Source organism: Salmo salar, chromosome ssa26, assembly GCF_905237065.1.
Source record: "Salmo salar chromosome ssa26, Ssal_v3.1, whole genome shotgun sequence".
NCBI lineage: Eukaryota > Metazoa > Chordata > Actinopteri > Salmoniformes > Salmonidae > Salmo > Salmo salar.
The window spans coordinates 17496706-17519400 of NC_059467.1; the positions used below are offsets into that span (position 1 = coordinate 17496706).

At 38.4% G+C, this 22695-nt stretch overlaps 1 protein-coding gene and 1 long non-coding RNA gene across 3 annotated transcripts; both read left to right on the forward strand.

Annotated features, from left to right (window-relative positions):
* Positions 1-868: 868 nt before the first annotated feature.
* Positions 869-18027, forward strand: LOC123730811 (uncharacterized). 2 transcript variants are annotated; one of them, XM_045708909.1, is made up of 11 exons: positions 869-1254; positions 1420-1461; positions 1606-1911; positions 2260-2370; positions 5952-5976; positions 6070-6119; positions 6203-6233; positions 6728-6756; positions 8118-8147; positions 8300-8333; positions 8982-9250. In XM_045708909.1, exons 1-9 carry the CDS (start codon positions 1230-1232, stop codon positions 8135-8137), a joined length of 639 nt encoding a protein of 212 aa, XP_045564865.1. In that variant the 5' UTR covers positions 869-1229; the 3' UTR covers positions 8138-8147; positions 8300-8333; positions 8982-9250. The 2 variants fall into 2 exon arrangements, with proteins under 2 accessions (XP_045564865.1, XP_045564866.1); XM_045708910.1 differs by lacking the exons at positions 1606-1911; positions 2260-2370; positions 5952-5976; ... (4 more) ...; positions 8300-8333; positions 8982-9250 and adding exons at positions 15508-15813; positions 16441-16551; positions 17424-17465; positions 17555-18027.
* On the forward strand, positions 10528-13958 carry LOC123730812 (uncharacterized). The gene is made up of 3 exons (XR_006762251.1): positions 10528-10662; positions 10774-13234; positions 13614-13958. It is a non-coding gene; the product is annotated as an uncharacterized lncRNA (long non-coding RNA).
* Positions 18028-22695: the final 4668 nt, after the last annotated feature.

The window sequence follows — 22695 nt, forward strand, 5'->3', positions numbered from 1 at the left end:
AGTTCAAATGATATCAGATGCCCCGACTTCCATTCTTATAATCATAAGACAGACAACATAAAGAGAGATGTTACACATGCTCTCTTGCAAACTCTAGTTGATATGATTGCCTATTTTTGTGGACTTCATTTTATGAAGTAGTGGAACTTGAATGAGAGTTTTGAAAGGGAAGACATTTTCTAGAGTACTACATACTACAATATCAATGTTGGATACCATTGTTGGAAATGTTTCTACTCATTATAAATGTGTTGGTGTGAGCTTTTTCTAAGCTCAGTATCATAGGCCTGGGGAGTTTGGAACCCCACATTTGAAAGTTAATAGGAAGACCATGTGTTACACATTTCAAAAAGGCCTAATGTAACACTGTTACTCCACATAGCTTACAAAGCCCTACCTAAAACAGACTCAAAGATCAAATGTTGTTTAAAACAAATGTCCACTTGAGATACCCAACCTGCACCACTAGTCACTACATATGAATCCCACAGCCTCTAGTCTCTAACTGTAATGATACAGTTATCAAGGTGACAGAGTACTAGAAAGTCAAAGAAGATGATAAAGTAGTAACCCATAGTAATTGATTGAACAAATACATGTTTGGGTTGTATTGTAATCAGAACATAGTATCATAGAAAGTGTCAAAATCACTGCTTCCTAAAAGCTGCTGCATTAGCGAGCATTTACCCTAGATATATTTGTTGTTATATTCATCACAATATATTCATGCACACAGGGTCTCTCTTTAAAGATGAATGGCCATTGTAATATATTATTTTCATGATCTCTTTTCTACTGATAAGTGTGTGTAAACAATCACACAGGTTATAAAAAGAAGTCGTGCTGCGTCCAGCCATCTCATTTAATGTATTACCTGGTATTCATCAGAAAGGTGTGTGGTACTTATGGGAGAGAACTCAAAGGTAATACCTAAGTACCGGTGCTTGTTATGGTGAATCACACTAACAACCAGGTAATTATTATGTAACTACTAGATGAAATGACCTAAGACATTTGACTATGTGTGTCTTTAATATAAGCAGGGTGACGTGGGTCATTGGAAGCTCTGTGATGCAACCTCACATCATGATCAAAGACGCTTCTAATAGGCCCCTATTGTTTCCCGGATATTCACACTTAAAAACTGTACATGATGATGCCTACCTTCCCCTCAGTCTTTTATAGTGTCAGATAGGCCTAGAGAATCACAAAAGGCTACAAGTCACATCATGGGTCCCATCTTTCGTATGATATGTGAGTATCTTTACAAATACAGATTAGAGTAAGCATATGGTCTCAAAATGATCCGTACATACAGTACGTACTCAGTATGCAGTCAATCTACTACTAATAGTTGTATGTTTTATGGATTTCTATTGAAACTGCCTGTTGTGTAAATCTCCCATTATTTCTACACAGTCACAGTAACAGCAGGTGTACTGGCCATCTCAGAGGAAATAGGTAAGAGGAAAAAATTTTCATCCTAAAATGCAGAGTTCAAATCATTTGCGTTCATCTACAGTTTAAGCCGTTTTATTCCAAACATGTTTATTACAAAGACGTTTAATTGTCCTTAATGCTCTCTTTCACTCTCAAATGATGTAGCTGTCTACCCCGCCATGCTTTTTGGATCAAAGGCTCAAGTTAGAAAGGGAGACACTATAGATTTGAAGTGTAATATCTCTGGCATCATAAGATTCTGGGACAAGGTTCATGTGTACATTTACAAGAATGGAGTTGAGATGGCAATGAAGGTTTTGGAGAAAGGTGAAGATGACGCTATTTTCACCATGAAGGATGTTACAAGAGAAGACTCAGGCAACTACAGCTGTGTGTACACCAGAGATAAACTTCTACTGGATCAAGTGAAATCAGCAGGCAAGAATTTAGTAGCCATCTGTGTCTATGAAGGTAGGAATTGTTTGTGAAAAACTGTGTTGTGTAGGAAAATGTATTAATTTTGCCATGTGCTATACATTTTTCATTTGTCTGTACATGTTATGTGGGATTAATCTATTTAAGATTCCTTCTCAATATTGATTTTTTTGTAGGTTAACATTGACTATTCCTCTGGTCGATTATGTACAGTACCTTATACTTCCATTGAAGTAAGATATGTCCTTATTGATGTTATACGGGAAGTTTTATGGTGTGTTAGATGGTGGAGGGTTTATTCCATGTCATTGACCACATGGATACACTTAGAATAAGTTCTGTCTAATTGATGATGCATCCATCTACATTTGGTCTCTATTTCAGAGGCTGCACATGATGTGATACTGGTCAATGTAATCCGACTGATAAGTTCAGCTGTTGTGGTCATACTTCTGCTGACTGTAGTGGCTGTTAGTTCATGCTGTTCAAAAAGAGGTAATTATGATGATTGATGTCTCTTTTCATATAGTAGTGACCTATTGACAGAGACACTTTTGGTAACCCTTCCTATGAATACCCTCTTCAAAATGCCTTAGAAGCACACGTATAACGCCTTATGAGACATGCAGAACACATTATAATGCATAGCATACAGTGGGGGAAAAAAGTATTTGATCCCCTGCTGATTTTGTACGTTTGCCCACTTACAAAGAAATGATCAGTCTATAATTTTAATAGTAGGTTTATTTGAACAGTGAGAGACAGAATAACAACAAAAAAATGCATGTCAAAAATGTTATAAAATGATTTGCATTTTAATGAGGGAAATAAGTATTTGACCCCTCTGCAAAACATGACTTAGTACTTGGTGGCAAAACCCTTGTTGGCAATCACAGAGGTCAGATGTTTCTTGTAGTTGGCCATCAGGTTTGCACACATCTCAGGAGGGATTTTGTCCCACTCCTCTTTGCAGATCTTCTCCAAGTCATTAAGGTTTCGAGGCTGACGTTTGGCAACTCGAACCTTCAGCTCCCTCCACAGATTTTCTATGGGATTAAGGTCTGGAGACTGGCTAGGCCACTCCAGGACCTTAATGTGCTTCTTCTTGAGCCACTTCTTTGTTGCCTTGGCCGTGTGTTTGGGTCATTGTCATGCTGGAATACCCATCCACGACCCATTTTCAATGCCCTGGCTGAGGGAAGGAGGTTGTCACCCAAGATTTGACGGTACATGGCCCTGTCCATCATCCCTTTGATGCGATGAAGTTGTCCTGTCCCCTTAGCAGAAAAACACCCCCAAAGCATAATGTTTCCACCTCCATGTTTGACGGTGGGGATGGTGTTCTTGGGGTCATAGGCAGCATTCCTTCTCCTCCAAACGCGGCGAGTTGAGTTGATGTCAAAGAGCTCCATTTTGGTCTCATCTGACCACAACACTTTCACCAGTTGTCCTCTGAATCATTGATGTTCATTGGCAAACTTCAGACGGGCATGTATATGTATTCTTCAGCAGGGGGACCTTGCGGGCGCTGCAGGATTTCAGTCCTTCACGGCGTAGTGTGTTACCAATTGTTTTCTTGGTGACTATGGTCCCAGCTGCCTTGAGATCATTGACAAGATCCTCCCGTGTAGTTCTGGGCTGATTCCTCACTGTTCTCATGATCATTGCAACTCCACGAGGTGAGATCTTGCATTGAGCCCCAGGCCGAGGGATATTGACAGTTTTTTTGTGTTTCTTCCATTTGCGTATAATCGCACCAAATGTTGTCACCTTCTCACCAAGTTGCTTGGCGATGGTCTTGTAGCCCATTCCAACCTTGTGTAGGTCTACAATCTTGTCGAAGACACCCTTGGAGAGCTCTTTGGTCTTGGCCATGGTGGAGAGTTTGGAATCCTATTGATTGATTGCTTCTGTGGACAGGTGTCTTTTTTACAGGTAACAAGCTGCAGTTAGGAGGACTCCCTTTAAGAGTGTGCTCCTAATCTCAGCTCGTTACCTGTATAAAAGACACCTGGGAGCCAGAAATCTTTCTGATTGAGAGGGGTTCAAATACTTATTTCCCTCATTAAAATGCAAATCAATTTATAACATTTTTGACATGCGTTTTTCTGGATATTTTTGTTGTTATTCTGTCTCTCACTGTTCAAATAAACCTACCATTAAAATTATAGACTGATCCTTTCTTTGTCAGTGGGCAAACGTACAAAATCAGCAGGGGATCAAATACTTTTTTCCCCCACTGTAGGAGCTAATAACTGCTCGGAAACATTTAAAACTACATTCACAATGTATTACTAATTTGTTGTCACGCTGGTATGAAGGGATCGGGAGACAGGCACAGGAATGCGTTTTTTAATTTTTATTATGCCCAAATTACGGCGTGCCGTGTAAAGGCACGGGGACGAAGACCAAACAAACACGTCACAAAACACAGGGTTGAAACCCAAACAAAAGAGCGAGGAGTACCTCGAATAAATAACAGACGCTCACAATGATTAACACACGGGACGAGACGCGTAATGACCTGCGCAATCCACAAGGGCACGAAAGCCCAAAACACACAGCACAGGTACTCACACGCACCAACAGACATTGTAACAATAATCGACAGCCCAATGGCAACCAAAGGGCACGCTTATACAAGTACTAATCAGTGGGAATAGGGGACAGGTGTGCGTAATGAAAGTTCCGGAAGGATCCGTGACACTTGTAAACACTACTGAACAAAAATATAAACGCAACACGTAAAATGTTGGTTCCATGTTTCATGAGCTGAAATAAAAGATCCCAGAAATGTTCCATACGCACAAAAAGCTTATTTCTCTTTATTTGTGAAGAAATGTGTTTACATCCCTGTTAGTGAGCATTTCTCCTTTGCCAAGATAATCCATCCACCTGACAGGTGTGGCATATCAAGAAGCTGATTAAACAGCATGATCAAAAGCCACTCAAAAATGTTCTGTTTTGTCACACAATGCCATGCCACAGATTCTTCAAGTTTTGAGGGAGCGTGCAGTTGGGATGCTGACTGCAGGAATGTCCACCAGAGCTGTTTCCAGAGAATCTAATGTTAATTTCGCTACCATAAGCCACCTCCAACGTCGTTTTAGAGAATTTGGCAGTACGTCCAACCGGCCTCTCAACCACAGACCACGTGTAATTGTCTGAAACCAGCCACCCAGGCAGCTGATGAAACTGAGGAGTATTTCTGTCTGTAATAAAGTCCTTTTGTGGGGAAAAACTCATTCTGATTGGCTGTGGGTGGTCCTGGCTCCCAAGTGGGTGGGCCTATGTCCTCGCAGGCCCAACCATCATGCAAAAAATGAATGCATTCAATTGTACAATTGACTAGGTTTCCCCCTTATCCTGTCCCTTTCTTGATTTTAAACTGCAAGAGAAGTGCTACACCTGGTGGAGAGAGGCTGTACGACACAGAATGAATTGCGTTATGCACGGTGTATGTTACGTCATGACACGTCACAATTTAACGTACAGCGTCGGAGGGGTCAGTTTTTTCAACTTTTCTCCAATACTATCGGGCCATTACCATGTCAATCAACACTTGAATAGAAACGTAGTTCACACCCCAGATTTTGATGCCGACACAGTCGCTACAGTCCCATCAGAATTCATTGCGGACTCGTTTGAATGCTGCAGGTACGCAAATTTGTACGGAATGGGGTTAGTCAACAATACTGGTCTAATTCACAGCGACGCAACTTTCACTGGGAACACTGGGGACATGTCCCTCCCACATTCTGAAATTGCATTTTTGTCCCCCACCCAGTTTTATCATTGGAATGTGATACAAAAGGAGGTAACGGCGTGCTTTAGGACCATGCAGACGCCCACGAGCGGTCGGGTAGGCTGTTTGGAGTGTTTATCCAACTTAATACATTTAAAAAAAATAATAATAATAATAATTATGTCACCCCCACTTCTAAAACCAAAGTTGCGCCCCTGCTAATTCATATAGAATAATGTTTATCAAACTAATACATTCCATATCTGGATTGAATGTACTATCGTTGTTATGATAGAATTTAACCAATAATGTTACATTTATTTTTTGACAGGAGCTTTACAATGTTATTGTGGAAGGTAAGCTTATAGTTTTGTTGACCATGTTATAGCTTGCTGGTTTAGCATGATAATGTATAATGATTGAACGTTTCACATGTATATTTCCTCCAGAACACCACAACAGGAGGAGAACGATGTGCCAATGACAGAGGAGGGTGACGGTATGTTTTTTAAGCTTTCCGCTAAAACTATTGTTCTATTAATGAACCTTTATTTCACATTCTGGGATATTTCTTTGTCTTAGACGGAACTTCAAACATGGAGGAAGAATCCAGGTAGGAAAATCATGTATATTTGACATTTTACTTAATTATATCAAAATTATTTATTTTAATTTAATTGTCACAGACTACATTCTGTACTTCTACTGTAATGAAGCAATGGAAAAACATAAAGGTGGGCTGCTTCTACATAAAGGTGTATATGAATAATATGAATGCTTTAATTAAGCAATAAGGCAGAGGAGGTGTGGTATATGGCCAATATACCACGGCTAAGGGCTGTTCTTATACACGACTCAACGCGGAGTGCCTGGACACAGCCCTTAGCCGTGGTATATTGGCTATATATTATAAACCCCAGAGGTGCCTTATTGCTATTATAAACTGGTTACCAACGTAATTACAGCAGAAAAAAATCTATGTTTTGTCATACACGTGGTATACGGTCTGATGTATCATGGCTGTCAGCCAATTAGCATTCAGGGCTCGAACCACCCGGTTTATAATGGAACCAATTTCTAATGCACAGTATCTTGTTTCTTTCTCAGTGATGAATTTGCTTATGAAAGTGTTGCAGGTAAGACCAAAAACAAATGTGGGATAATGTTTAGCTGTAAGTGTGTTTTAAAATACTGACCAGGCTGATACTAAGTAAATGGTCATTAAATTAGTTTGTTAAAAGTTTAGTTTTTTCCATTTGATGTGAGGTTGGACTTAAGCACATATAGCTTGTTAGCATGTAGGGCCCACCGATTGCTGCCACCTCGTTATTTAGTTTGGGCTCCCGAGTGGCACAGCAGTCTACGGCACTGCATCTCAGTGCTAGAGGCGTCACTACAGACCCTGGTTTGATTCCAGGCTGTATCACAACTGGCTGTGATTGGGAGTCCCATAGGGCAGCGCACAATTGTCCCAGCGTCATCTGGGTTAGGGTTTGCCGCCATTGTAAATAAGAATTTGTTCTTAACTGACCTGCCTATTTAAATAAAGGTTAAATAAAAAAATTAAAAAGTATGTGTTACACCTGTGCTGGTTGCCATCTCGTTCGTGGGAAGGTGTTTCACCTGGTGCTATTTAAGAGTGGCTGACCCAGTGCTCTAGTTGTCTTGAGAGATGTGAAGGGTTAGCACCTTTAGTTGGCTCTCCCTAGTTTGATTTCTAGACAAACCATCCTTTATCCCTGTTTTTGTTTCACTCCACTTTTTGGTTGGCTCCCTGTTTGGTGTGGGTTTTTCTTTTGTTTGCCTCTTCTTGGGCAAATTTAGTGGGCATTCATGGTGGCTGTCTTTTAGATTCCCATTGTTGCTAGTCAACTTTCAGTGGACACACCCGTGTGTCTTTCAGAACCCCTCTTAAAACCCCACCTGTTTCATTTACATTGTTGGTCAGGGACATTTTAGATTTTCTTGCTAGGGAACTTAACAAGTTTCATTGCCTTGCTTTAAAACAGTCTACATTTCTTATTGTGATCATTTTCATCTTAGCCACCAAACAGGTGGGGTGGTGTACCAGAATGTGTATGAGAACTGCTTAGATAATATGATGCATAAAAATGTACTCATTACGATGTTAATAATAATAATATGTTTTTTCATTCTTACATTTGCAATACTGGGTAAATTAAAAACTTGTTTGGGAGATGTTTTATTTAAGGTTTTTAGCACCTTGAATAAAAAAAGTTTTTCTGTTGTTTTTTAAATTTGTTTTTTATGACTTAGATATTTCATCTTCTAATCACCCAAACAGGCGATACAACATTTGGATGAGAAATGCTAAGATAATAAAATTATGATAATAATGATGCTGTATATATTTTTTTTTTTTTAAGTTATTCTGACATTTCTGATACTGGGTAAATGGATATGACTAAACTAATATGCAACGCCTTGAGAGAATATTGTCTAAATTAATGGTTTTAACATCTAATCTTCAAAACAGGTGATGAGATTGAGACGTAAAACAACTTGGGTGAGAAATGCTAACAAATGCATTGATTATATTGTGAAATTTAAAAGGCTGGGTAAATGGTTATATAACACATTTTAGGCCCTTGGGTGAAAAACTTTTGCAAAAATTGTTTTAATTAAATATATTTAACTTCCATCTTATCTCCAAAACAGACGATGCCATATACCAAGAAATTCCTTGTGAGCTGTGAGTTCCAAATGAACTTTGACTAATGATAACTAATGATTTTAATGACTCTTAGTTATAATTCAAAATTCAATGTATTCCTCTTCTATTTTTACATTTACATTTTATTGAGGTGAGTTCAAAATGTTGAAATAGTAACAATATATACTGTACTCTCCACCGTAAAGTTAGGTGTACTTTTGGATTTCCATACATGGCAGGCAGAACGAGTCAGGTTTTGTCACTGACCTTGAAAAATATCTTGACTCACTTTCTCTGTCAATGGTGTCATTCCTGACATAAGTAGCAGTTGGCACAGGAAACCAAAGATTTTTTGTTGGTACTTCACATAAAGAGAACCAAGATGATCTGGGTGTGTTTCCTCTGGGCAGAGAATAGACTTGTGTTTCCTTTGAATGTCCTCAGAGCTGTGGTGTATAATGTGGTGAACACGCTTCAATTTAGCATTGCTTCTGTAATAAACCTATTTAATCATTGTCTTAATGACATTGTCCTACCTTATCTTGGATCCTACAATATCCTGAAAACTGAGAAATGTCTAATACAAGATAAAAAAAATTAAAGTCTCTCTGCACACACAGCTGTCATCTAATGTGATGAAGGATATACTGGATCTGATACAATATGTTGGGGTCTTTTCATCCACAGATGCAGCAAATCAAGGCCCAGATGCAGAAGTTGTGTATGCCAAATTCATTCTAAACATTGGAACTTCTGAGACTTACATTTTTATTCATAAATTTTATTTTTGACTCTTCAATGATGAAGCTAATATCTACCCAGCAAAGCTCTATGGATCTAGTACTCACATGAGAGAAGGAAGGACAGTCGATGTGTGTCACGTCCTGACCAGTAAAAGGGGTTATTTGTCATTATAGTTGGTCAGGGCGTGGCAGGGGGGTGTTTGTTTTGTGTGTTTGGGTATTGTGGGTTTAGATTCTAGTTTTCCTATTTCTATGTTTAATCTAGCTTTTCTATTTCTATGTGGGTTTTGGCAATGACCTCCAATTAGAGGCAGCTGGTTGTTCTTGTCTCTAATTGGAGGCCATATTTAGTTGTGTTTGTTTTCACTTGTGTTTCTGGGTGGTTGTTTCTAGTATAGTCTGAGCACCTTACTGGACCGTTTTTGTCATTTGTTTATTTTGATTAAGTGTTTTCTTTAATAAAATGAAGAAGATGAGCACTTTACCCGCTACGTTTTGGTCCCCCTTCAACGACGCATGTGACAATGTGAAGTGCAGCACTACAGGCACCAGAAAACCGTTAAGCAAGGTCTATGTTTACCTTTGCAAGAATGGAAGTGGAATGAGAGTAAGAGAGCTGGAGAAAGGTGAAGATGACACCATTTTCACCATCAAGGATGTAAAATGAGAGGACACAGCCATATACAGCTGTGTGTACAGCACACCATATTCAAACTAAAACTCAGTCAAGTGAACGCAACAAGTGTCAATCTAGCCATCATTCAGGTCTACAAGGAGGGAAAAGGTAGGACCTACTTTGTGTTGTATATGGATGGATAATCAAGTGTTTATACTGACTATATGGCAACTTCTGTGTAAATACGTATGTCTCTCTGTTCTGTATTTCAGAAGAGTTTCATTAAGAGGTCCATAAAGAGGCTACACATGATGTGAGACTGGTCAATGTAATCCGACTGATAAATTCAGTTGTTGTGGTTATACTTCTTTTGACTGTATTATATGTTAGTTACTACTGTCCAAACATATAATGATCTGTTTCCTGGATGACATACAGTACAGTAGTGATGCACTGACAGAATAACACTACTATTTTCTTGATAATTCTTACATGGAATCTACAGTATGCCTAAATCTCCCTGTGCTCCTCACTCATGACACAATTATAATTTAACTTAAAATAATGTTAATTGAACCTACCAGACTAGGTTGTTGTCGATATCAATCAGGCCTTTGGTTTTGTGGGCGGAGTGGTGGGTAAAATGTTCAATAAACTGTACATAATGTAATTTATTTTGTTAAATGAATGTATGGTGGTAGGCAAGTAATAAATATTGTATATTTAATTATAAACCTTCCTGTTGTCTGTGTTTTGAGTCATGCGGACCAGAAAATCACACAATTAAAGATACTTTTGGCCTTATCCTGTGGGGAAAGTGTATCTAGTTTCACTCCAAATGAGGAAATTACATCATTCAGTAGACTACACTCTGCCCGTATTTGGTAAAGATGTATGTCTCGATAGAAAACTGGTCTTTAAATCCATACCACAAATACCCAAGGTAGAGAGAGTTACCTAATGTTTCAACAAAACTTTAACACCATGATCATGTTCATCTTTATCCTGTGTGAGTATATTTCAAACAATTAACCTATTTTATCATATTTTCGTAACAATATTAACTTTCAATTTGTTTCACGTTTTGCAATTTACTGCCAAATGTATTTTCTCATCAAAGGTTCCTTGTCAAAAGAGACCATAGCCCAAACAAAAGGTATGTCAACATTCTTTCATTAACGTAGTTATCGTTAACAAAAAAAGTTCTAGTATGTTTTTGAATTTTTTAAAGATTGAATTTTAATTGAAAGGTGCTACACATAGGATTTTTTGTTGTTGAATTTTTGTATTTTAATTTTCGAAAATGTTCATAATATATCTAGCGCTAATAGTGTAATGATAGTGTTTCACAGTATTACTTACCCGCCAGTGTTGTGATTGGCTGTGATATTCGCCTATTGATTTTGTTCTGCCGTCTGTTGTCAAACTGGGAAAGCTGTTCTGACTTTGTGGCTGTGTTATCTAGCGGCAATTGCGCATTTTCTGGTTGCAGAAATTCTACACTGTTCGCTCAATTTCAGTTTGTTACAAAACCAGCACTGAATAGTGTACGTAATCATTGTACCATCTAAATCGCTGTGAAATATACTTTTAATAAGCAAAAATATCATTTTTACAGCTGTTTGAAGCTTGTGGAACAAAACAAAAGTTTGTTTCGGTCTTGGTCCACCAGCGTCAAACAGCAGTTTTGGTCGACACAGCCACAAAATCAGAACAACTTTCCCAGTTTGACAACACATGCCGCTCTGGCGTGAGAAATCAATCGGCAAATATCCCAGCCAATCACAACACTGACGTGTAATTAATACTGTGAAACAGTATCATTCCACTATTGGCTGCAGATATATTATGAAATTACAATGTCAATATTTTTCTTTATAACCTATGTGTAGCAACATTAAATAACCAATAGGAATGATGTTTTCAATATAATATGGTACACAAAAATACTGTACATGCATGTTTCACTACTTTTCCTTTTTTCAAATATTAGTAAAGGACATTTTTCCAGCAAAGATCTATGGGACAGAAACAAGAATAATGGAGGACAGTGACCTAGTAGTAAAATGTAGTACATTTGGGCGCAAGGATGAATCAGAAGTGGTACATGTGTACTTGTGTTTGGATGGGGTTGCAGTGTATGTGGACAAATGTGAAACATATGATACCCTTTTCACCATGAAAAGTGTAACTAGCCAACAGAGTGGCAATTACAGCTGTGTGTTCTCTAAAACCCAATATCCACTCTCTGAAGCGCAAGGAACTGGAGATAATTCACTTTCCATCCAGGTGATGGGTAAGGATTATTTACTCTCTGGATATGTTATTGTTGTTAGAAATATTGAACATATGGATACAATACATGTAGTGGCGAATTCCTATGACATGCCACTAGCACAGGAGAGAGCTGTCCATAACACGTCCACCAAAAAAATCTGCTTTCCAAACGTTACTCTTTTTGGGTGAAGTTCCCATTTATTGCACATATAAAATATAAATAGATCCAAAACTCATATTCCTATAGAAAAGTTGCAGAGGCATGCATTCTTTAAGCTATATCTGTGATATGGTAACAACTGTATGTTCTCTCCTCTCACCTGTGTTAACCCTTCCTGGTCACCTATATGCACATGTGACCTGTGACCCATGGCCCCAACATATAGTGCCCTCTAGTGTACAAAACAAGTAGAAATATTCCTTGACAGAACATTTTAGTCATTTAGCAGACGCTCTTATCCAGAGCGACTTACAGTAGTGAATGCATACATTTCATACATTTTTTTTTTTTTTGTACTGGCCCCCTTGGGAATCGAACCCACAACCCTGGCGTTGCACACACCATGCTGGCATTGCAAACACCATGCTCTACCAACTGAGCCACAGGGAAGACCTGAACATACACACAACACATAAACAGGCCAAAACGGCTGCTACAAAATACTTGCAAATATTTTTGATACACATATTTCAATGTGACTACAAACACACCTTTCCTATTCCTCTCTTTTTTCACCTCATGCAGACCGGATTCTCCCTGCAGACATATCACTTTCAGGCTCAAGCACTGTAAGAGAGGGAGAGGATGTGGATTTCCAATGTACTATTATTAGAACCCCCCAGAGAATAGAAATGACCAGTCACTTTTACCTCTGCAAGAACGGCACTGCTGTTCAGATGAAGGAGTTTGATGTGAATCTGATGGAGGCAACTTTTACAATTAAAAGTGTTATTAACAATGACACAGGCAACTACAGTTGTGTGCTTGATCTGCAATCAAAACCCCTGGATAATACAGACAGGAAATTATATGGAAATAATTCAGCCTTTCTTCAGGTTAATGGTGAGAATGTATAGCATAAAACTTTTGTAAACACTTTTCTTTTATTTATAATCACTATATGAAAGGAAGAGGTTAAGAGACCAAATAAATTGACAAAAAATGTGAATTCATCCATCCACTCTGTATTTCAGAGGCTGCACATGATGTGAGACTTGTCAATGTTATCCGATTGATAAATTCAGCTGTTGTGGTCATACTTCTACTGACTGTAGTGGCTGTTAGTTACTTCTGTCCAAACATGGTGAGTTCAATGTCTTGAAATATGGGACACAGGGAACTTTGGTATAGTTTGGGGATTTTCATGAAAGTCAAGTAGTAAGTTTTAAGTTTCTCTGTTGGGGATGTTATTTCTGATCATGAGAGGTGTAAGAGGCTGTTTGTATAGAAAACATGTCCAGATGTAGACCTATTCAGTCACATTCCTATATTTAGCCATGAGCTCTGTCTCACAGTATTTCACACGCAATGCTGTTTACAGAGAAGCACTGAAGTTAAAATGTATAATGATGAACACAGGAATATAAATAAGACTTGGGGTCTCTCCACACATAGCTTCCATCTACATGTCAAGTCACAATGAAGGATGTGGACCTGACGTTTTCTGTGGTTTTTGTTCTCAGACGCAGCAACTGAAGGGCCTAAAGCAGAAGCCGTGTACCAGACCACACACGTAGACAGGATGTTGTCAGTACATTTAATAACGGCAAGCTGCAATCTATTTTCAAGCCATACATTACATGTGGACTGTTGATCTTGCATTGTGCAAACATACAATATCTGTCTTGTCTACTCACTCCTTGCATGCTGTAGTTTAATGTAGTGGACATTACTGTTTTTCAACTCCACATTTTCATTATGTTGATGACTGACACACTCAGTATTCCATTTCATGTTTTACTCATGCACTAGTTGAGCTACTGAGCTAGTGAACAACAATGTATGGATCCCTGCAATGGTTTCAGTAAAGTTCAAATGATATCACATGCCCCGACTTCCATTCTTATAATCATAAGACAGACAACATAAAGAGAGATGTTACACATGCTCTCTTGCAAACTCTAGTTGATATGATTGCCTGTTTTGATATGATTGCCTACTACATACTACAATATCATTGTTGGATACCATTGTTGGAAATGTTTCTACTCATTATAAATGTGTTGGTGTGAGCTTTTTCTAAGCTCAGTATCATAGGCCTGGGGAGTTTGGAACCCCACATTTGAAAGTTAATAGGAAGACCATGTGTTACACATTTCAAAAAGGCCTAATGTAACACTGTTACTCCACATAGCTTACAAAGCCCTACCTAAAACAGACTCAAAGATCAAATGTTGTTTAAAACAAATGTCCACTTGAGATACCCAACCTGCACCACTAGTCACTACATATGAATCCCACAGCCTCTAGTCTCTAACTGTAATGATACAGTTATCAAGGTGACAGAGTACTAGAAAGTCAAAGAAGATGATAAAGTAGTAACCCATAGTAATTGATTGAACAAATACATGTTTGGGTTGTATTGTAATCAGAACATAGTATCATAGAAAGTGTCAAAATCACTGCTTCCTAAAAGCTGCTGCATTAGCGAGCATTTACCCTAGATATATTTGTTGTTATATTCATCACAATATATTCATGCACACAGGGTCTCTCTTTAAAGATGAATGGCCATTGTAATATATTATTTTCATGATCTCTTTTCTACTGATAAGTGTGTGTTAACAATCACACAGGTTATAAAAAGAAGTCGTGCTGCGTCCAGCCATCTCATTTAATGTATTACCTGGTATTCATCAGAAAGGTGTGTGGTACTTATGGGAGAGAACTCAAAGGTAATACCTAAGTACCGGTGCTTGTTATGGTGAATCACACTAACAACCAGGTAATTATTATGTAACTACTAGATGAAATGACCTAAGACATTTGACTATGTGTGTCTTTAATATAAGCAGGGTGACGTGGGTCATTGGAAGCTCTGTGATGCAACCTCACATCATGATCAAAGACGCTTCTAATAGGCCCCTATTGTTTCCCGGATATTCACACTTAAAAACTGTACATGATGATGCCTACCTTCCCCTCAGTCTTTTATAGTGTCAGATAGGCCAAGAGAATCACAAAAGGCTACAAGTCACATCATGGGTTCCATCTTTCTTATGATATGTGAGTATCTTTACAAATACAGATTAGAGTAAGCATATGGTCTCAAAATGATCCGTACATACAGTGCGTACTCAGTATGAAGTCAATCTACTACTAATAGTTGTATGTTTTATGGATTTCTATTGAAACTGCCTGTTGTGTAAATCTCCCATTATTTCTACACAGTCACAGTAACAGCAGGTGTACTGGCCATCTCAGAGGAAATAGGTAAAAGGACATTTTTTAAATCCTAAAATGCAGAGATCAAATCATTTGCGTTCATCTACAGTTTAAGCCGTTTTATTCCAAACATGTTTATTACAAAGACGTTTAATTGTCCTTAATGCTCTCTTTCACTCTCAAATGATGTAGCTGTCTACCCCGCCATGCTTTTTGGATCAAAGTCTCAAGTTAGAAAGGGAGATACTATAGTTTTGAAGTGTAAGATCTCTGGCATCAAAAGATCCTGGGACAAGGTTCATGTGTACATTTGCAAGAATGGAGTTGGGATGAAAATGAAGGTTCTGGAGAAAGGGGCAGGTGATACCATTTTCACCATGAAGGATGTTACAAGAAATGACTCAGGCACCTACAGCTGTGTCTACACCAGAGATAAACTCGCACCCAGTCAGGTGTTCTCAACAGGCAAGGATTTAGTAGCCATCCAGGTCAACGAAGGTAGGATTTATTTGTGATTTTTTTGTTAATTAATTAATTAGGCCTTTGGGGGGGGGGGGGCAGTTAATTAAGTGTCTGCATAGGTTAGAGTTCATAGCTCTTATTGATATGCATTATTATTTTGACTTTGTCTGAATTGGAGGACATTAAGCCAATATCAGGCTATCCATAGACATTTGAAATATCCATAGACATTTGAAATATCTTCATGACTAGAAGAGCCTCCAGGCTTCCATTATAACTGTGAATTTTGAATGAGCAAAAAAAAAGAATTACAGGGGCAGTTTGGCAAAACTGATCCCATCCGAATCTTCCACTGGTTAACATCAGAGGAGGCTGGTGGGAGGATCTATAGGAGAATGGGCTCATTGTAAAGGCAGGAATGGAATAAGTGGAACGGTCCTGTCCTCCACCAGCCTCCTCTGGTAACATTGACTATTCCTCTGGCCGATTATATACTTTCTACTTCCATTGAAGTTAGATTTGTCCTTATTGATGTTATACGGGAAGTTTTATGGTGTGTTAGATGGTGGGGGGTTTATTCCATGTCATTGACCACATGGATACACTTATAATAAGTTCTGTCTAATTGATGATGCATCCATCTACATTTGGTCTCTATTTCAGAGGCTGCACATGATGTGATACTGGTCAATGTAATCCGACTGATAAGTTCAGCTGTTGTGGTCATACTTCTGCTGACTGTAGTGGCTGTTAGTTCATGCTGTTCAAAAACAGGTAATTATGATGATGTCTCTTTTCTGAATGACATACACTAGTAATCTACTGACAGATAACAACTTTTGGTAACCCTTCCTATGAATACTCTCGTCATAATGCATTACAAGCACACGTACACTGAGTATACAAAACATTAGGAACACCTTTTCTTTCCATGACATAGACTGACCAGGTGAATCCAGGTGAAAGCTATGATCCCTTATTGATGTCACTTGTTAAATCCACTTCAATCAGTGTAGATGAAGGGGAGGAGACAGGTTAAAGAAGAATTTTTAAGCCTTGAGACAATTGAGACATGGATTGCGTATGTGTGCCATTCAGAGGGTGAATGGGCAAGACAAAAGATTTAAGAGCCTTTGAATGGGTATGGTTGTAGGTGCCAGGCGCTCTGGCTTGTGTCAGGAGCTGCAACGCTGCTGGGCTTTTCCACGTTCAACAGTTTCCTGTGTGTACTTGACAACTGTGGGAAGCATTTGAGTAAACATGGGCCAGCATCCCTGGGGAAAGCTTTCAACACCTTGTAGAGTCCATGTCCCGACTAACTGAGGCTGTTCTGAGGGCAAGGAGGGGGGGACTCAATATTAGGAAGTTGTTCATAATGTTTGGTATACTCAGTGTATAACGCCTTATGAGACATGCATAACACATTATAATTGCAGTCGCTAATAACTGCTCTTAAATATAACTACATTCATGGAGCATTAAACACTAGTTTTACTGTATTCCTCACACATGGCATCATTGTGATTGAACCTATAACAAGGGATTATGCTGTTACATTTTAGTGGGATATAAATTATCAATGGGCTTTTATTTGTCTGTTGGCAAAAAGTTATTAACATGCTAAGATATGTGTTAATATATTGTAGAGAAAAGAGCCAAGCAGCGACTGCCCAAGGAAGATACTTGAGGTAAGCCTAATAATAGTCTATTATCATATTCATACTAATGTTGCACAACAAGAGATATCGAACCAATGGACTTTGTTTCATTTTCACAGGCACTGAAGCTAAAAAGGACTACTACAGTATGTACTGTAATCTGCCAACCTGGTCCAATGGTACAATTTGACGGTGACCCCAAGGGGCAAGTTTGCTTTACAGGGACAGCCTTTTGTCGAGAAAATGTGGGAAATGAATGAGCAACCTACAATCAATAACCAATGATACTTTTCTCAATGGTTATTTGTAGTACTGTTTTTGGCTTTATCTGCTATACATGTGTTGTAACATTACCTGATGCTATGGGGTAGTGACGTTCACTGTAAAGGAATTAATTCAGAATATATTGACAGAATGCTTAAGAATGTATATAGTTTGTTTATTGGTATAATTAAGCAATAAGGCACTAGGGTGTGTGGTTTATGGCCAATATACCACGGCTAAGGGCTGTTATTATGAATACCATATAGCCATATATCACAAATCCCTGAGGTGACTTATTTCTATTATAAACTGGCTACCGGTGTAATTAGAGCAGTAAAAATAAATGTTTTGTCATACCCATGGTATACGGTCTGATATATCACGGCTGTCAGCCAATCAGCATTCAGGGCTGGAACCACCCAGTTAATAATTCATCTTAAGATTCAGGAGTATAAGGCTTTTTTTGTATATTGAAGGAAAACTCCACCCAAAAACTATATTTTGGTATTTGTTTCATTAGTCCATTGTTGATATAGTCCCAAAATGTTTTGCATGTCATCAATCAAGTTTAGAAAATATGTAACTTTAAAAATACTGATATCTGGCACATATAATGCATTTTGCATCATCTGATACAAAATGCACAATACGGGCCAGATTTCTGTATTTTGAAAGTTATATATCTTCAAAACTTCATTGTTGACATGCAATGGACTAATGAAACAAATACCAAAAGATAGTTTTTGGATGAAGTTTTTTTTAATAGATATTTATTTCACACAGTTCTTGTCTATGAAAAGATTCATGGACAATTCTTCTCTTATTTATTTTTTGTCATTTACTGTATAGCTACATGCGAAACTGTATCAGTTAGCCATATAGTGCTATGAATATAACAGAACCTCTTCATTTCTCGAATGACACACCTAGTCTTGAAACTGAACGTATAAGGGATTGAATGCTTTGTTACAAAAGTATGGCTGAATCCATTCTCAGTATTTGAGCTATAGTCCGTTGTTTTATTCGTACAATGTGAGGTTACTGTTATGGGCCTACATTTGTGAGGCACATAAACATTGTATTTCTCTGAAACCAAACCTCTACACAAAGTCTCAGCCAATACATCATGGCAGCATTAGGACTCATATGGCTTGTGATCTGTGAGTATGTTCTACTTTTCCAGTGATAGAAATAATCAAGAGCAACATTTATTTACATGTTCTATGTTTCTAGTATCTTACAAAGCTCATCTGCATTATAGAGAAACAGGACTTAATCAAGTATTCTTGTTCCAAGTAGTCACAGCATCCAAACTTGCCAAATCTGAATACACAGGTAAAATATTTATGTTTAAAAATATAGTATCTACAGTATATACAGTACTCAGAAAACTAAAAATGACATTTTATTCAAACAAACAGCTGTTTATCATCCACTTATTCTTGGAAGTTATTCACTTATTGAGTATTCTGATCTATGCAGATACCTACCCTGCGAGGCTCTTTGCACCAACATTCATGGTGAGAGAAGGGGGTAATATAGATTTTAAATGTAGCATTGTCGGCCTGGAACAACACTGGGTCGAGGTTCACGTTTACCTTTGCAAGAATGGAGTTGGGATAAGAATGACAGTTCTGGAGAAAGGTGAAGATGACACCAGTTTCACCATGAAGGATGTTACAAATGAAGACTCAGGCAACTACAGCTGTGTGTACACCAGAGATAAACTTCTACAAGATCAAGTGAAGTCAACAGGCGAGAATTTACTAGTCATCCAGGTCTATGGGGAAGAAAGTAAGCTTTTGTTAATGTTTGTGTACGTTTATAATGATTAGAAATAATGGTGAGTGGATTGCTGTGCATATTCAGTATTTATCAATTTGTTGTGTGGTTGAGTATTTTTCTTCAGACGCTAAAATACAGTATATACTATTAAACCACAAATTACATTCTTAATACTAAATCAACTTACACTTAGGGGCAAATTTTTACTTCCACTTAAATGAAATGTTCTGCTTTTTATTTTTTAAGTAGAATTTAGGGTTCACCCCTTATTGAGTATTTTGTTTCATGCAGAGATCTTCCCCGCAAAGCTCTATGGACCATCTAATGTGACTCAAGGATGGACTGTAGACTTGAAATGTAACACTACTGGCATCCCAAGAAACTGGGACAAGGTTAATGTTTACCTCTGCAAGAATGGAGTTGGGATAAGAATTGCGGCATTGGAGAAAGGTGAAAATGACACCATTTTCACCATGAAAGATGTTACAAGAGTGGACTCAGGCAACTACAGCTGTGTGTACACCAGAGATAAACCTGTACCCAGTCAGGTGAACTCAACAGGGGATTATCTAGTCTTTCAGGTTTATGGAGATGGAGATGTGGAAGGTAAGATTCTGACAATGTTTGTGTCGATTGTATAATGTATGTTTATATTGATTAAATGCGTAGATTGCTATACTATTATATTTGTCAATTTGTTTCAGTGCAGTTGTTTTTGCCAATATATTGCTTTGTAAAAAAGGGCTATATGTACCCTGATGCCATTGTCTTAAGTTAGATAGAGCGGCAATTCTGCCTGCACTGATCTGTCTTGTATCTCACAAAGGGTAATGGGATTGATCAAAAGTACTGTAGTTCAGCTACAATGTGCTGTCTAACATTCAAAAATATTATCTAGGTGACATCGTCTGCTGAACCCCATTTCTGCCTCATAACAGTCTGAATTAAACAAAGAAAAACAATCAGTCCATCATTTTGCCGGGTTTTTTTGGTGAGGAAGTCTGGTGAGGAAGTCTTAGTTGCCCCATTTTACAAAGCAGTCTTTCTCAAGTTTGACAATAAAGCTAGAATAAATAGGCCAGCAGCATACAACCATGCATCCCCCTGCTGGCTTGCTTCTGAAGCTAAGCAGGGTTGGTTCTGATCAGTCTCTGGATGGAAGACCAGATGCTGCTAAAAAAAATATCCCAATTCCCCAGGGCAGTGATTGGGTCATTTCCCTGTGTAGGGTGCTGTCTTTTGGGTGGGATGTTAAAGGGGTGTCCTGACTCACTGTGGTCACTAAAGTTCCCATGGCACTTATTGTAAGAGTAGGGGTGTTAACTCTGGTGTCCTGGCTAAATTCCCAATCTGGCCTTCCTACAATTATGGCCACCTAATCATCCCCAGCTTACAATTGGCTCATTCTCCTCCCCTGTAACTATTCCTCAGGTTTTTGCTGTAAATGAGAATGTGTTCTCAGTCAACTTACCTGGTAAAATAAGAGTACAAAAGTGTCCAACATTAGCGGCCTGCTAGTGCTAGCTGAGCCAGTCAGTGAAACGATGCTGCAAACCTACCTGCTTAGTGCTGCACATACAATGTTTAATGCTTTCAACAAAAGCTAGCTAGCTAGTAAGCTGCTGTAGTAGTGCTAATTCAAAATTATTCTGAGTTTTCATGAAGTAGCTGTTCTGCTGTGAGTCATTGAGTAGCCTCCCGTCCCGAGTCAGCCGTTGTGCTCAGCTGACCCAACAAAGCAAGGTAGAGCTAGCTAGCTATGTCAGTAAACTAGCTAGCTAACATTTACAACAGTAAACTAAGCAGCTGATCAACTTGAAGTCACTGCACTGGAGGCCAATGTCCTTGCATATAGTTTTGCAGGAGATAGCCAACGCTTTGTTTTTATTTTCTCACAATGACAAACTATTAAATCGGCGTCATAGCTTTTGTAATAGAAAAATGTGGAACTATGTTTTCATTATTTGAATGGCGGATGCGCAATATTTGAATTTGAATATGAGTTCCACATCCTACAAAACAGATTGATTGAGGAACGAGCATCGCATAGAAGTGACACAATCTGACATAAGACAATGCTCAGATACAGCATCAAGTGAAACACCAGAGACTAATATATCAATGGTCTTTACAGAGGGGCCAGAGACTGGAGAAGAAGTTGGGGAAGCTTATGGAGTTGAACATGTGAGACTGGTCAATGTAATCCGATTGATGAGTTCAGCTGTTGTGGTCATACTTCTACTGACTGTAGTGGCTGTTAGTTCCTGCTGTTCAAAAAAGGTAGGCTAATCATAATGTTGCTTTCTGGAGGAGACAAACAGTAATGCACTGACAGATAAATATTTTCTATTGAGAAATATGTGGTTATACCATATAAAATACATGTTTTACTGTACTTACCACATATGGAACAATTGTAATTGAACCTATAAAGGGTTATGTATTTAAAACAGTTACTTCTACAGCGGGATACATAAAGTACCAAATGGTTGCAGTCACAGTCAATTGAATCTCTGACTGGTAGGATGGGTGATGTTCAATAAACGTTCAATAAAGTATACAAACTGAGAATTTAATCATATCAACTGTATTGAACTTGTAATTTGCCAAATTGGTTTACTGTTTAGAATGTGGAATATGGAATTTTGCTAAACTAATCTGTTAACAGTGACATTTATCAAATGTATGGCCCTGTATGTACCAGACTGACTTCATTAATGACACTGCTCTTCAACATAAGGTGTGACCACTGGCGTAGGGGAAACATCAGCAGCAGGTGTAAGATGACAGGGCCCATGCGCCTGTCATCTTACACCTATGTCTAAATTGTATTACGTTTTTAAATAAATCATTTTGACAGTAACCCTTCTTTTTCATTTCCACATGTAGCAAGAGAAGTTTTTGTGTTGCACAGTCTACGTGGTAGTAGGTGAGTAAGACAGGTAATATAGTTTTCATGCCTCTAATTAGCCTATTGTTCGCCGGGGAAGCCAAACATGTTTATTCACCCTACTTGTATAGAAACGCCAATGCCATCATCTTCGACTCTGCCATACAGTACACGCTTTCAGTTTTTGTTGTCCTTGGCTACCTGACTAAAATGCTTGCTCGTAAGCCTAACTTCCTTTCATGGGCAACAATGCACCAGGCCAGCTAGTTAATATTAACATACTACATTTACTGTAGCTACATGTTGAACTAATATTTTGTC